The sequence below is a fragment of the Dreissena polymorpha genome, chromosome 15 (genome assembly GCF_020536995.1).
Source record: "Dreissena polymorpha isolate Duluth1 chromosome 15, UMN_Dpol_1.0, whole genome shotgun sequence".
Classification (NCBI taxonomy): domain Eukaryota; kingdom Metazoa; phylum Mollusca; class Bivalvia; order Myida; family Dreissenidae; genus Dreissena; species Dreissena polymorpha.
The window spans coordinates 1771413-1787760 of record NC_068369.1 but is presented as its reverse complement, the minus strand read 5'-3'; the positions used below and the strand labels follow the sequence as shown (position 1 = coordinate 1787760).

At 35.1% G+C, this 16348-nt stretch overlaps 3 protein-coding genes across 3 annotated transcripts in view; all 3 read left to right on the top strand.

Moving 5' to 3' along the window:
* The window catches only part of LOC127860496 (helicase with zinc finger domain 2-like), a 268978-nt gene extending 265900 nt beyond the window's left edge, over positions 1–3078 (top strand). The window contains exon 21 of the transcript XR_008039821.1: positions 2805–3078. The gene's annotated coding sequence lies outside the window, so the exon portion shown is untranslated. The remainder of the gene's footprint in view (positions 1–2804) is intronic.
* The window catches only part of LOC127860503 (helicase with zinc finger domain 2-like), a 29936-nt gene extending 26858 nt beyond the window's left edge, over positions 1–3078 (top strand). Inside the window, exon 20 of the mRNA XM_052398610.1 lies at positions 131–3078. Coding sequence (XP_052254570.1) covers positions 131–546 — 416 coding nt within the window. The 3' untranslated portion in view covers positions 547–3078. The remainder of the gene's footprint in view (positions 1–130) is intronic.
* A 2512-nt stretch (positions 3079–5590) lies between these two features.
* The window catches only part of LOC127860497 (helicase with zinc finger domain 2-like), a 58551-nt gene continuing 47793 nt past the window's right edge, over positions 5591–16348 (top strand). The window contains exons 1-4 of the mRNA XM_052398603.1: positions 5591–5881; positions 10805–11966; positions 13519–13722; positions 15284–15323. Of these exons, the coding sequence (XP_052254563.1) occupies positions 11877–11966; positions 13519–13722; positions 15284–15323 (334 nt within the window). The 5' untranslated portion in view covers positions 5591–5881; positions 10805–11876. The remainder of the gene's footprint in view (positions 5882–10804; positions 11967–13518; positions 13723–15283; positions 15324–16348) is intronic.

The following is a 16348-nucleotide window of genomic DNA, read 5'->3' as shown; positions in this document are numbered from 1 at the left end:
TTTTCCAGTTCAAATATATCAGTTGGTTAAGTGACCAATTGACTATACAATACAGAAAAAAATCTTTAATTACGAAAAATTGTATTTTGTCTGCTGAGGATCGAATCATATATTGGCTCTGTTTATGTAGGCAATAAAAACCTCTTGTATTGTGACAACGTCTGGCGCAAGTTGATCGAGAGCTATGAACAGAGAGGATGCGTCATGCCTGCTGACAAATTCCCACAAAAAGGTGTCGAAAAGTCGAGGCTACAGCTTCTGGACGAGAGGACGGAGATGAACAAGAGAATTCACGGCGACACGATGTTTGAACCGGGCGTAGGGAAGGCGACGTTTTACGAGGGACCTTTCGACTTCACAGATGATGAAGACGACAGTGAAGACGATTATACCGGAGGTACAACGAATGGCAACGCGTCGTGGAATCATGTGTCGTCTGGTCGAAGGGCTGGTTCCGCTATGGGAAGCCTAAACCAAAGAGGAGGTCGGTCATCACAGGTGATATACAATAGAAGAGGTGACGACGTTTCTCACAGGCAACAATAAAATCTGGAGGCAAATGTTTTGTACGGTAAATGATATATTTACTCTCAGGACTGCCCAGACCGGGAGTTTGTTTTTTTTAAATAAATGTCACCAAGAGTTATCTTGGAGAGTTTAATTATGTTTATTAATCATTCTAATTTGTTACTGATCATAGATCATAATTTAAGAAATATGTGTCATTTATCATACTTATGTGGTAATTCATTATTAATGTTTTTCATTTGTATGATATTTATTTTGACCAGAAGGCAGATGTTATGCCAAGCGAATATTAAACCAATACTAGGGTTTCCATTATAAAATAATTAAAAAGGTTGAATGATTTTGATTTGTGAATATTGTTGCAGGACGAATTGTTTGTAACAAAGTGTTCGCAATGCTTCATATATTTGATCTTATGTGTTATTTATCGTAAATATGCCGTATTCGCAAATGTATGTGTATTTCATTTTATTATGTAATGGGACCGAAGCAAATGTTCTCATTAATATATTTTTATTGTATTTGTATGTTGAAATATAAATAGTTATACTATTGTTTTTGATGGTGATGATGGAAAATCGTTTTTTTTTCAACAACAATATATGGTTATTTTTTAGGATAACGTCATATGTTATAATTGATCTTGATGTTAAGTATTACATCCCCGAATTATATTAAAAGAGAAACCACGTTGTATTTTTATTATACCATATATTTTTGTTACAATAGTCTTGTATGTAACATATTGTTGCTTCTAATCATGCTAGTACATGCTTTCGTTACATAGATCTGTACTTGCTACATCGTTGTTTATAGTGATGTCAAATGCTTTTGTTTCGTTAATTCTGCATAAAACACATTATTGTTTCTCATGATGCCATAGTCTTTTGTTACAATAGAAGCATATCAAATCATCACTGAAGCAATCAATTGATATTCAATCGTTACCGTTCGTTCATCAAACGTGTGTGTTGCTCAACATAACGTCCTTTTTCACGACGTAGATTGCTTGTTTTGTAATTGCTTATTTTTTATCAATAGCATTCAAGTGTTGTTTTGTGTAAAGTGATGGCGTTCTGGTACTATATCCTGTTTTGTGTTGCTTTACGTATCAGTATTTTATTTTGGATTTCTATGCCATTTTGGTTACGTATATTGCATATGATTACTCAATACGACTTAATGCTTTTTATTATAAATATTTTTAAAACGTTCGTCATGTTTGTTTGAAAATTATGCGTTTTTTGTAATGTATAAGTTTATAAAACGTATCCGTTGGCTCTGTTTTCAAACATTCAAAGTTTAAATTTTGATCTCTATGTAAATATGTTTTTCTTTGTTTACTTTTCATAGTAAAAGAGTGCTTATTGTGTAATAGTTGTCTATGTTTATTTGCCACTAATCAATCTTTTCCCTTTCTGTTGATTTTTCACTGTACGTTATTTGAATTAAGAAATCCCTCTGGAAGTTTTTAATAGCAAACCTAGAATATCGACATTGATTGGTGAACATAAAAAGAGTGTATTCCCACAAATTGTCTCATAGAATAGAAGTAACAAGTCTTGTATTGTGCCATGGTAGTTATGTACTTTTAAACATGTATGATTTTTAGCTCGGCTGTTTTCGGAGAAAACCCGAGGTATTGTCATAGCCAGCTCGTCGTCCGCCGTCCGCAGTATGCCGTCCGCCGTAGGCGTCGTGCTAAAACCTTAACATTGGCTCTAAAATCAAAGTGCTTCCACCTACAACTTTGAAACTTGATATGTAGATGCACCTTGATGAGTTCTATACGCCGCATCCCATTTTTGGGTCACTAGATCAAAGGTCAAGGTCGCTGTGACCTCTAATATAAGACTTTAACATAGGCTCTAAAGTCAAAGTGCTTCCACCTACAACTTTGAAACTTCATATGTAGATGAACCTTGATGAGTTCTACACGCCACACCCTTTTTTGGGTCACTAGGTCAAAGGTCAAGGTCACTGTGACCTCTAAAAAAAATAATTTCTGACAAGCTTTCGCAGCCGAGCGTGGCACCCGTTATGCGGTGCTCTTGTTATGAAATTGCAATCTGTCATAAGCTATTAGTGCCAAGCTATATTTGTATTTTTATTTATAATTTCACAACATTTGTTTATTGTTTATTTTTCACTACAAATATATATCTTCTCGGTTGATTTCATTATAAATGAATTTATGTTTATTGTTCTATTTATAATTGCTTTAGATCTATCTTTTTCATTTTTCTAAAATTAAAAAAAACATTATTGTTTTATAGGTGACTAGATCTAGCTATGTTGTGCGTCTTTCATAAGTGTTGTACCATTATGGGATTAGAACAAAGTCATGTGCAATCATGTAACTGCACGTTAATTGTCGTTCCTTTTCTTTTCATGTCTTTCATTTTCTGTGATAGGTGTTTATACTTAATTTATTTTAATTTTATGTTACTTGAAACTTTTGATTTTGTCTTAATTATGTTTAGTTATTTTGTAATCAAGCTAATTGTGTTATATTCGCTGAATCTTGTGTAATAAAATCAGTAAACTCGACTGTTCTGTAAGTCATTTAATTATTGACCCTTTGTGTTTGTGCAATTTCTGATATCAAGAGTAAAAGAAGTCAAAATACGAAATAACCAACACACAATTATGTTCTCTTCAGACTTAAAAACTACAACATAAAGATTTGAATAACCTTATCCTCAATCTTGCAGTCAAAGGCCAACTCTCTGAAACATTTTTAAAATATGATCGTGTCTTTGCTTTGAAGTCTAAAATTCAAATGTTTTGGAATTTCGGAACTTGTTGCTGACAGAAATGGTGAAAGTTGCGATCGTGAAAGAAATCTAAAGCACACGCCCCAAACTTTTTAATAGTAACAACAGGTCACAACATTGTAAACCATTGGCACAGCTAACAAAAGTCCATTACTCTAAAGTCGGATCGAGACGTTGAATATTAACGGTCTCATCTTATACTGGATTAAGTATTATGTGAGCCGGCTTTGTATCAAGGCTATGTATCATCTCGACCGAGCTTTGCATCATCTTAGCATGTTTTGTAACATCGGATTTATCATACTATCCTGGTTATGCTTTACATACACTAAGCTGTGTATAATATCAACCGGACTAGTATAACCTAAACCGCGCTTTGTATTATCTATGTATTATCATTGCTGATCTTTGTATCGTTAAGGTCCAGCTATGTATATGCCGAGTTTTGTATCAACTTGTCTATTAAATGTATCTTCTAGGCCGCGCTATGTATTGTTTTGATCCGGCAATCCATCGTCTAGCCGTACTTTGTATCGTCAATGCCGGACTATGTATCATCTAGGCTAGACTATTTATCATATATACCTGTCTTTCTATCATCCAGGCCGAGCTATGAATCATCTGACCCGGACTATTTATCATCTAGCTCGCAGTATATATCATTAAGACCAAGCTATGTTTCATCTTGACCTGGCTATGTAATATCTGGGCCTGCTTATATGCCATATTGACCAAGCTGTTATATCTATCACTGCCTATTCCTGTGTTAAAGCTAGGTCGTCTATGTTTTATCTAGGTTGGATATGAACATGTTATATGAAGCAGTTGGTTAGTACATAAATGAACAAATAATCATAAACAAATATTTCTTTAATACAGATCATCATACAGATCACGAAATAATATGTGGGAAAAATACAGCCACTCATTTTTACAGTTTTAAAAATAGTTATATAAACTTTTCATTTTAATCATTTTGTTCAAAATTAGAAATGTAGACCCCTTTATACGCAGTTGAATGTCCTGTTCTGTAATAACTACGACTGTGGTAGAAAAGCGCCACCGTGTTTATGTAAGCACAGATTAATACCGCCATTATTTTTTTTAATTCAAAGCAAACGTGTTCATATATCAGGAGAAGGTCTAGTATATCGTTGGTATGTAGGTGAAGGTTTTAATCGTGCATTTATACAAAGTCATGATGATAATGAGCTTGATGAGGAAGATGATGATGAGGAGGATCATCGTCACCATCATTTCCTCCATCTTTCATCATTGTCTTAGCATCATCAGTATCATAAATATCTTTAACTATAATTAGAATCACCATTCATCATCATACGCAGCAGCAACAGCAGCAGCATCGTATCATCAACACCTTCTTCTTAATCTTCAGTCAGAATTATTATTATCATCATACAACCACTATCTTCAATTATCATCAGCATCATTCTCCTCCACCTCCTCCTCATTATAATCAATATCATCTTCAGAATTATCATCATCATCGATCGTTATCGTCGCCGTCATCGTCATCATCATCATCAATCATCAATCATCTTGTTCAATCTTATTCATTTGGGCGGGCTTATACTAAAGTTAATCTAGTAATATTAAGCGACGTACTGTGTTGGGAAAGTTTAAATCAAATCATATATGTCAGTCTGTATCATTTGCCAAACTGGTTGAGCGAAATAACCGCAACAATAGATTATATGTCAATGGTAGGCTATTTAATATGCCGTATACGTCACAACCAATAGTGATTGGTAGGTTTTATTGAAATTATAAAGGTTGCGTCTTGCTTTTAAACAATAGAGAAAAACTAGCGAATCAACCTTTGGATAATTCATACATATATATCAGTGACCATTTTCACCAGTATAATATATGAAAAAATAATGTTCTGAAAATTCAAGAAATGAGGCGATACCATGTTGCCTCGTCCTCGCGCCGCTATTGCAGAAAAAAATAGCATACAGGGACTTACACTAGGTATGAATGCGCAATGTTGAATCTATTGATCTGCTGATAACATATTTATTTTACAAAGCGCTGGAATAACCTGAATTGAAATCGCGGGATTCCACAACCAGCGATGAGCTTGCTGATTGGCGGACAATCCAACCGCTTTATCTGGGATTTCGGGGTGTTTTTTTACCCAAACAAAATTCATTGCGAACACCTTGGCTACTTATTGTCTGACTTAAAAAGAAGGGTGTATGCCAGTTTCGCGCATATCAAAACTAAAATTCAGTGTTACCAGCTTCTGTAACACATTTCTTTATAGTTTTAAATAAAATGTTGTGTGTATTAAGACTCGAAGTAGCCAAGAGTATTAAAATAAATCAAACTTTAAATAATTTCGTTGTAAAGTAAGAAATGTTATAAAAATGGATTACACAACTTTTTCGATAGAGCCGTTTTTAAGAGTGCTTCTAATTATCGCTTGCGTTTTGGGTTTTTTCATTGCGAAGGTATTGTGGTCGGTCATTGTTAATTTAAGGAAGGATACAAATGCCACTGGACGTTTAGCGGTTAGACAAAATAGATATTTGTCGAACAAGATACAAAACGTAAGTTGTTGTTACTTTATAAACTGTAAGAAGATCTATTAAAATCGAGGTTATATCATGTTACCCCTTTTTCACGTGTAGGTAATTAACTTGGCGCTGGTTGAATTACTTATATCCGCATAAAACATTGTATTTACAGTAACAATGTGTTCATTTTTCCGAAAATTTTATATTTATTTTAATCCAATTATACTAATGTATTGCACAAAGTATCGTTATATTTCATCATCTTTTCAATACCTATTCAAGAAAATCAATCAACCTTACTTTCGGTTTCTAAATATAGATTTTATCTTCCGAATTGTAAACGAAGGAAGGAACGTATATTTTCAGTGAACAACTTTTAAAAAGTAAGTTTTTGTTGAATGCACAGGTGGTTAGCGTGTGGCTATGATATTAATTAGTGAAAACATCATGTTGAATGATAAATAATCAACAACGAACAATAAACTTTTCTGAAAAAAATTCACTATCAAATATATATAAAACAAGGTATCCAACTCAAAATCACCCGCAAACGGGGTGCATCGCTTTGAACAGCCATAACTTCATCAATTATGCAGCGATTTTCAAAATCTTGGTCTTATTCAACGCAGAAATGAATTTCCTTTCTATATATGTATATATATCTTGTTATATTTCTACTAATGCTGGCTCAAATTTTAAGAAATAACACGATACAGCAACTCGCTTAACCTACTTGACACCGATCAGACAGAATTAATGAATGAAATCTTCAGTTGTAAAGACACACATTCGCATTGGACCAATGCAATCACTCGTGTGTTTAAAATGTCGGTCAGTTGAAATGTATATAAACACAGGTTTCAAACGGCGCTAGACAGTTAGTTTTGATGCATAATGCAACGGTAAGCACGGTAAGAATGTTTTTTTCATACGTTTTATTGAATTATGGTATCGAGGTCCGTGAACTTTGCAGGGAAAAAGCCCTTTACTCCGTGAAGATTTAATTCATTTAACCTGTCTGATCAATGTTAAGTAGGTCATGCGAGTTGTGTATCGTTTTATTTCCTAAAAGTTGATCCAGCATTTGTAAAAATATTGCAAGACATGTACATTTCCAGAAAGGAAATTCATTCTGCGTTGAATAAGACCGAGAGCCTGAAAATTCGCTGCAAAATTGATGAATGGCTGTTCAAAGCGATGCACCCTGTTTTCGGGTGATTTCGAGTTGAATACCTTGTTATATATATATTTGATAGTGAAATATTTTTTTTCAGACAAGTTGATTTTTCGTTATAATATGATTATTCGGTCAATCAAAATGATAATTTCACTAATAAATATCATAGCCAAACGCTAACCACCTTTGGTTGAATGCATGAAAATGATTGCCTGTTTTATCGATTACTTGGGTGTTTGTTAAATATGATTAAGCATGCGCAAGGCAAAACTGGTGCCGAGCATTGTTTAAGTCAATTAATATTAACAATTTTGTAGAAAATAAATGATCGAACACCGCAAGTTTAAGTACTACACGCATACTTTTGATTGTAAATTATGCTCAAAGTTCACATTGAAGTATTTTATCATTAAGACACTGAAACTCTCATAGTTATATTAATGGTATTTTATTCATATGAAATAAACCGCTGCTTTATATTAACATGAACAAATAAACATGATTGATTGATTTAATATGCTTATATATTAAAGATTTGTAATTTTCTTTTTATTATCATTTATTTATTTATTTGTTAAATCAGTAAATATATATTTGGACATGCAAATCATAAGAACAAGAAGTATGGGGTTACTCATATAAGCATACATGTTGTTACATCGACATCGACCCATTTGTTTCTAACTATAAGGCATGATATGCTGCTTTGTTCGTGTGGTCGCTGTTTTGTTTATTGAGATATGGTGCGCCATGCTTAGCAAAACTTATCGGCAGTTACGTTTGACTTAAATCGACATGTTTTGAAACACGTTACTTAACTAATCTATCGTCAGTTACGGTTAAACTTCATTAAGATCTTTATTTTTTTAAATACGTCATATAACTAATATATTGGTAGTTGTGTTGAACTTCTATGAAACCTATCTTTGAAATACGTATCATGCTCTGCAAGTCCCTCGTAGTCTCCATCCTACTCTACAGCTGCGAGGCCTGGACGCTTCACGCGGACACGGAACGCAGGATACAGGCATTTGAACATAAATGTCTCCGAAGACTGCTCCGCATCTCCTATGCGGAGCACAAGACCAACGAGAACGTCCGGAATATGACTGCAACGCTTGTTGGTCCACATGAGCCTCTAACGGCGACCGTCAAACGACGAACCAGCTTGGTTTGGAAACGTCATCAGGCACGACACTTTGTGCAAGACTGTTATCCAGGGCACGCTAAAGGGAGGTCGACTTCGAGGCCGTCAGAAGAAAAGCTGGATGAATAATGTAAAAGAGTGGACATCCCTTCCCATGGATGAATTACTCTCAGCAGCACACAACAGACCTGACTGAAGGAGGATTCGGTATCGTCATCCCTCATTTCCCCCGAAAGACCAAACCGGTCAAGGGATTGATAATGATGATGATGATGATGATGATGATGATGATGATTATGATGATGATGATGATGATGATGATGACGATGATGATGGTGATGATGATGATGATGATGATGATGATGATGATGATGATGATGATGATGATGATGATGATGATGATGATGATGATGATGATAATTATGATGATGATGATGATGATGATGGTGATGATGATGATGATGATGATGATGATGATGATGATGATGATGATGATGATGATGATGATGATGATGATGATGATGATGATTAACATAACTAATGTATTGTCAGTTACGTTTAACTTTGATTATTCGTTTTTGTGAAATGAATATACTAACTTAAAGAGTGGCATGTTAAAGCTTAATGAGTCCTGAATATGATATGCATACCCTAGCTAATCTATCGGCATGAATGTTTAACATTCATTAGTTCTGCTTTTGAAATATGGAAATCAATTAATTGGAAGTTATGTTAAACATCAATTGATTGTATCTTTTGAATACGTAACAAGAAAGCTCGGTATCACAGTCGGAATGGTCAAATTTATGTGCGTGTGTGTGACTTTGTTTTTGTGTGTGTTTGCGTGTGTTTGTTACCTCTTTTTTGGACTTTAACTTTGTCATTTAATGTGAAATTTTAAAACATCTAATATTCATCATCATAAACCGACGTAGTCGCTTTTAACACTCGTCTCCGTACCAAAAAGGTAGATGTCAAACTTAGAGGTAGAACTTAAAGTTTTGCCACACAACAAAAACAGCCTGTTTGGACTGTAATATTGCCATTTATAATTCAATTTAAAAGAACTTCCTATTCATGACCACGTTGATGATATGGCGTGTCTTAACACTAAGAGTTTAAATGTCGGGTAATACAACAACGTGTTCTTCTCCCTGCGTCAAAAGGCCAATGTCACACTTAGAAGTAAAAGGTTAAATTTGGTCATAAAACTGCTTGTCCGTACTGTAACTTCTTCGTTTATCATACATTTTTCAAGTAACTTACCACAAATGTGCACCATGAGAAACGATATGAAGCGTGCAAAATTCGACACCCTACATTGAAGATAAATGTCAAAGGTAAAATTTGAACATTAAACAGCTTGCCTAAACCGTAACTATATTATTCATTATGCAGTTGTTGTTTTTTTCACTTATTTACCACAAATATTATCCACGTGGAGACTGCGTGGAATATGTAACAAACGTCTCCCTTCTTCAAAGGTCAAAGTAACACTTTAAAGTCAAGGGTTGTCCGGACTATCACTGCATCATTCATCATGCTTGCTTTTTTTAATTCACCACAAATGCTCAACTTGTGGAGGTATGTCACTTCGTTTAATATTTTTTAGCGTTAGCTCACAAACAATGCAGACGCAATTTTGCAAATCAGTATGGGCTTAGCTACGGTAGGAACCGTAACCCGTGACTGCATGTGTGGATAACTCTTGTATATTAAAGCAGACGACGAATTCTAAAAGCGTCTGTTCTAACCACCGCATCTGCCTGTTCTCACTGGTACACTACATAGTGTGTATTTAACAGCTTGTAAGACAACGTTGGCCAGTCTAGTGTTTATCATTGAAATCTGTACATAGTGTCTGCTTTCAGGGTAAACGGGGCTTAATGCATGTCAAATAAGATAAGCATGTGCACACTGATTAGCTGTATCAATGATTTGGGAAAAAACACACATCTCGACCTGTGTTTTAAGACACGCCCTTTATAAATTTGAATGGGTTGTGGTCATTTCAAACTTGCGATATAAAAAGCTATAACATAATTTTGAAAACTGAGTTGCGTCTAAGATTATACAACAGCGAACAAATTCAGTGCCTTCCGAGCTTTGATTATTAAACCTCGCGATCACACTAAAGGCTAAAGTACTGTTCTCAATGGGCTCGACATATTGCCGGCAGGCATCTAGTTTTATAATCAGACAAACAAAAGGTTCCTAAAATACTTAAATGGTTATATAATATGAATTATTATTTTAAAAGATCCCTTTGAACACAATGCATTACCAAACCAACAGTCCCGTAATGATTGTATAGGTGTGTATCTGACAGAGTGAGTAACTTTGATTAACACATATATAATATTTTCGCATTATAACTTAACCCATTTATGCCTAGCGTCCTGAAAAAAGGCATTGGCAAACAGCGTAGACCCAGATGAGACGCCGCATCATGCGGCGTCTCATCAGGGTCTGCGCTGTTTGCTAAAAGGAATTTCTGAAAGAAATATTCTAAATATAGAAATAAATGTACAAGACATCCCTAATTTTGGAAATAAATTGATCCAATTTAGAAGGATGGTAGAGTCCACTAGGCATAAATTGGTTAAAAATATATGTAAACATTTATTTGCAGAAAGTGCCAGCAAATCCAAGAAAAGCAATAACGAAAAGTGTTAATGCATCTAGTCGAAAACTCTCAGTCACTGATGGTATAGTATCGCCAAAATTTCCTTCTAAAGACGAAGGAAGATGTAAAATAAACAAGAAGCAGAAAAGCAAGCCTGTAGTCTTTGATCCGAATGATCTGGAACAGTTAAATAGTAATGTTGAGATACACAACTCACACCCGCAGGTTCGTGAAAGAAAGAGAAACTTAGTCCATGAAAAATCCAAGGCACTTGATGGTATTGATTCACATCGTAGTGATAGTACGAATGTCTCCGCCGATCGTTTTTCCGATATATTAGCCACATATGTCAATTCGGACCTTTCAAGTAATGATGAAACCAGACAGTCGAAGAACCTTGGGAATTTGGCATCATCGCTATCGGGAGAAGAAGGTGAAGAACTAGTGCTGGATTTAACAACGTATGGCATTCCGGAAAACAGCGTGGAACATTTAGAAGTAAACGATAATGATAAAAATTATGTCGTTCAAGTGGCTGGAACTACTGGTGACCATATTCCATACCACACTAACAGCGTTCAGAACTCTTATAAAAGAAGATGGCCTCTCGAACAGGAACACGTGGACATAAACGGTCATATTCCTGACAATGGGGCTAGAACAGGAAGTTTTAATGTCGAGATTTCACGTGTAAAACAATTTGAACATTCTGATCGACGGCCAGCTAACACAAATAGATAGTGTTCCTGACAGTGGTGCAAATCACAGTATTGCTCAAAGCGGGCTGACAAATAGGAATATTGTATTATTTTCTGACAAAGAGCCGGCAGAAACTGTTAGTTTTCCTTATAATGGTGCTAGACCCAAAACTTTCGCTAACGCCTGTCGCAGAAGACACAAAACACCAATATCAAACCGACCGCCTATCAAACCCGACAGACATGGTGACATATCTGACCACAGTGCTAGGGACGATGTTTTATACCGCCGCGAACCAAAGCATGAAAATGTATCGTCTGCTAAATCACATCAAGATAACAACGCGAGTTCCCGGACGAGTAGTGTTGTTCCCGTCGGAATGTCCGGTGAGGCAAGTGCACGAGTATCTACACCTGCGTTAGGACCAGTTGTCATGCCGACTGTAGTTGAACCTTCACTATTGAGACAGGTGAGTATTTTAAACAAAAATGCTTGTTAGTTTTCATGCGTACGTTTGTAATTATTTTGACATGCAAACTGGCGGCCGCAAGTCTTAATACTATCATATCATTTGTTTCTGTTCACCAAATAACAAGAGGACTTGATTTTTCAATACAAAATTGTTAATGATTTCGATTGCTTTCCTCATTAACTTAGTTCAAAGTAATATGTTAACCGGAGATTGTGTCTTAGGACACTTGTATAATGAACGATGGCAGTCCTTGTTATAAAAATGTGTTTGGCTGTTTTATCGTTTCAACATAAAATAATATGCGCATTTGAATCCATTGACTTAGTAAAGGCCTTCAAGTAACACGCCCCATATCATGATTTGCCCAATAAATTAAAATATATAATTCACTTTTTTTAAGTAAGAGTTATTTCCCTTTGTGATTTTTGTATGATGGAACTTTTCAGACCTTTATCTCAAATACGATACATTTCAACATGAAGTTTCATGGGTGTGTAGAAATCAATTGGAAGAAGTGTCATTCACAAGAACGATAACCTTACACCCTTACACTTTGTTTACTAAGAGTTATTGCCCTTTATTGAGTTTGTATGATGGACATTTTCAAGGGTACAGATACGCTACAAGATTTCAATATGAATTCATAAAAACAATTACCCGAAACTTAAATATGTTTTATGATTATACCGTTTATCAAGAGATTTGCACGCTTCCATAAACAGATTTTAATTTTGCGGGGAGATATCAATTCAATGAATGTGCTTGCTTCTTTATAAAAACGACATTCAATATGTATTCCAACGTGTTGCATAATGTAGTAATATGATATTTTATCGCAAAATTAGCCAGGAAAACAAAAAATAAAAATATAAATAGGGTTTTATTTCGGATATATGCGTTTAAAGAAACTTTTTCCATCATTTTCGTGGTTCGTAATACGTCGATTTTTATCATATTTTAAATCATAAAAGTTTTATTTTTGAAAAACGATACCAATCTATGTTTGAACATGCTTTATTGGCTTTTATCGTTACATTCAGAAGTTACAGCGATTTCCATACAATATTGAATGATGGATGCCCGTTTATTTATTTATATGGATGAATATGATTCCTCCAATATAATCACCCTACAGTCTACACATGTATGCTTATTTAATTTACAAGTATCTAAAAATCAATAAAGATCTTAACATGCCTATTTAAAAATGTTCATCAACATAACAAACAGTCCGAATACTAGAATCATACCTATGTACTTAAAACGTGCAGACGCGCAATTATTGACAACATGACTAAGAGAAATATTTCAAACACTGTTCTATAATAAATCAACTACTCGGTACTCAGCATGTCACTTACAATATTTACATGATTCAATTTTCTGCTTCTAATACCCCTGGTCTCTTTTGTGAGTAAGGACCACTTACTTTAAATATTTCATAAATTGAATTGCATTTCATGTTGCACTTAATATCGTAAAGTGCTAAAATACAATATATTATATGCGCTATGTAAATTCTGTTATAATTATTAAATAATGACATCAGATGGCGGATAGTATATCGAAGCTGATAGATCAGAGTCACATCGCCGCCGACGCTGGCGACATCAACCGAGCTCGTATTCTCGCCCTACAGGCGATAGCTGGCGCCTGCAAGGAAAGGGACGACTATCTCAATGGGCTGAACCAGGGGATGCAGGAGCAGCAACTTGCAGACTGGTTTGGCGGATGTTCCGTTGTATTCAACAAGGTAGGTCACTGGATGTTAGGGACCTGTTATTTTGTATTTTTGACTAGGTAGGTCACTTTATGATCGGTAAATGTTCATAACTTTTTAACAACTTTGGATGTTCCTTCCTATTTACCAGAATAATTCACAAGAAGTTCGTACCTTTCAAGTATATAACACAGTCTGACCCGATATGTTTGAGCGATGGGCCTAACTATTAAATATGTTTGAGTGATGGGCCTTAATATTTAATATGGACTGCTTTTTATATTTAAGAAGAACGATAGCAAGGAAGTATGTAGGCATTTCAAATGTTCTGTGAAATTATTACCAAATCCTACGTCGATTTCCACGTCTTATTCAAAATGTCAGATGACTTCGCATACACACATACAGGAATTAATTATAATACTTTTTTAAATAAAATTATGTTATTAACCCTCTGCGTAAGATAATGAGGACTGTAACATTAGCCATATTAGTCTACGGATCGACAATAAGTGTTGCTGAAAAAAGAATATACCTCATGCACTGATAGGACAGAACATAAACATTCCTGCGTAAGATTAAAGTGCAGATATCCTATAACAATGAATACATAGGGTCATGTCGCCTTTTAAAGCGGGTATGCACGATTTATATATGTGTTAAATTGTACTATATTGATAAATAATATGTTACAATAACACAAAATAGACAAGAAAAAGTATAAATTGATGACGAATTTCATAAAATGCAGCAAAGACAAATTAGCGCCCCGAGCCGACTGTGACGAAGATATTTCGTACATATTCGTGTGTCGTATGAATAGATATCGTTGCAGGAAATTAAAATGATCCGTAAAACAAAATTTAGATTCACATCGTACATGCATGATATACATGCTGGCGAATTCGACTGTACAGACATTTTCGATTTCAGAATTAAATATCTGGCTTATTTCGCATTTTTCGACACATGTTCTTCTTAACTTTTATTTTAATTCATATTGAAATATATGTATAATAAGTTTTTTACACATTTTATATAAATTTCTAAATATTTGACAAAATCGTGCATACCGGCTTTAAATCATGTGAAAATCACGTTGTAACATTTTAAACCATGCAAATGTGTTTTTCATACATCTGATATAAATGTTCGTTAGTTTATTAAAACGTTGGTCTTTGATTGTTTGGTAAATTTTATTTTTGCATACGTTTACAGACTATATTTTAATATTTAGTATTCGGATAATTATTTGATAATTATCTTTTGAATAATATATTTTATCATTATCAGTTGAAAAGGATAGTTTCGAAGAATAGCAAAACCACAAAAGTTACTGTATTGCGTTACTTTACCCGAAAATAAATATTGAAAAAAAAAGAAAATGCTTATGTTAATAAGTGTATGACTCCTTAAGATTCCAACATTCAATGAATATGTAATATATTGTGAACGGAAATACAATGTCTATGTATTACAACAATGCTCAATAAGGCCTCGTGAATAATATATATGACATGACATAAAATACATGCAATCGACAAAAGCATTGCGCCCTGCGCTATAACATGCATGTCCTCTGTGTTCGTTGCAGATTGGCGATTATATCCAGTCGGCCAGATATTTTTACACAGGTAGGTAACCGTATTGTGCACGTTATCAGCTGATCGATATGAGGTCAGCAGTATAAAAAAAGGTATTTTCGTCAGTTAGTTTTTGTAATTATCGAACGTTTGCCAGGTTGTTTAGAAAATGTACATTCCTGTTCATATATTTTTGGAAAACCTTACCTGTATGAATAAATTACAGTCGGTGTGCATGTATTATGGTTGTGTATGTAGGCTCGGTTCAATCTTTACTCCTTGTTAACTTTCGTCGTCCGCTTATTTTAATGCTGACACTGTAAAGCCGTGTTTCCATGTCTCCGCGTTCCGTGTCCGTGTGTCCGTGTCCGCGAAAAAACGAACTGGTTGAAATCTGTTGGAGCTATTCCATGTATCCGCATTTTTCGTCCGCGTATTGCGTCCGTGAAAAATCGCTCGGTGAGCAATTTTTCGCGGACGCGGGCTCAGTACACGGACGGCAGTGAACATGAAAGGTCGACTTTCAAGCATAGATATTAGTGAACAAATAATACATTTAGTCAGGGATCACCCTTAAATATACAACCAACCTATGAAAGAATACGAAGACAAAGACATTGCATCAAACATCTGGAAAAGCATAGCCAACGAAATGTCAATTGATGGCGATTCAGGTAAGTGAGAATAATATGCGAATATATATCGTCTGCATATTGTATACTATAATCGCTTATCGTTCATTGGCACTTATAGACTGACGTGACGTACTCCGTCGATTCAGTTGTTCTTCTACAACCGACAGCACATCGCTGAACTGACGTCTACTAAGACGGAAGTAGGTCCTAAACTTTTCATCATCTGCGTTTCCGTCTACTAATATGCAGTACTGCCGCAGCAGTGATCATAAAAAATGTGTGCTCTTCTAAAAACGACATCCTTATCCAAGTACCACCACGATTGGAATGAGCTTTTTACACGGAAAGGCTAAAATAATAAGCGGATGCATGGAATATATACTCCGTGTCCGTATACAGTACGCGGACACGGAACGCGGACGCGCAGCGCGGACACGGATG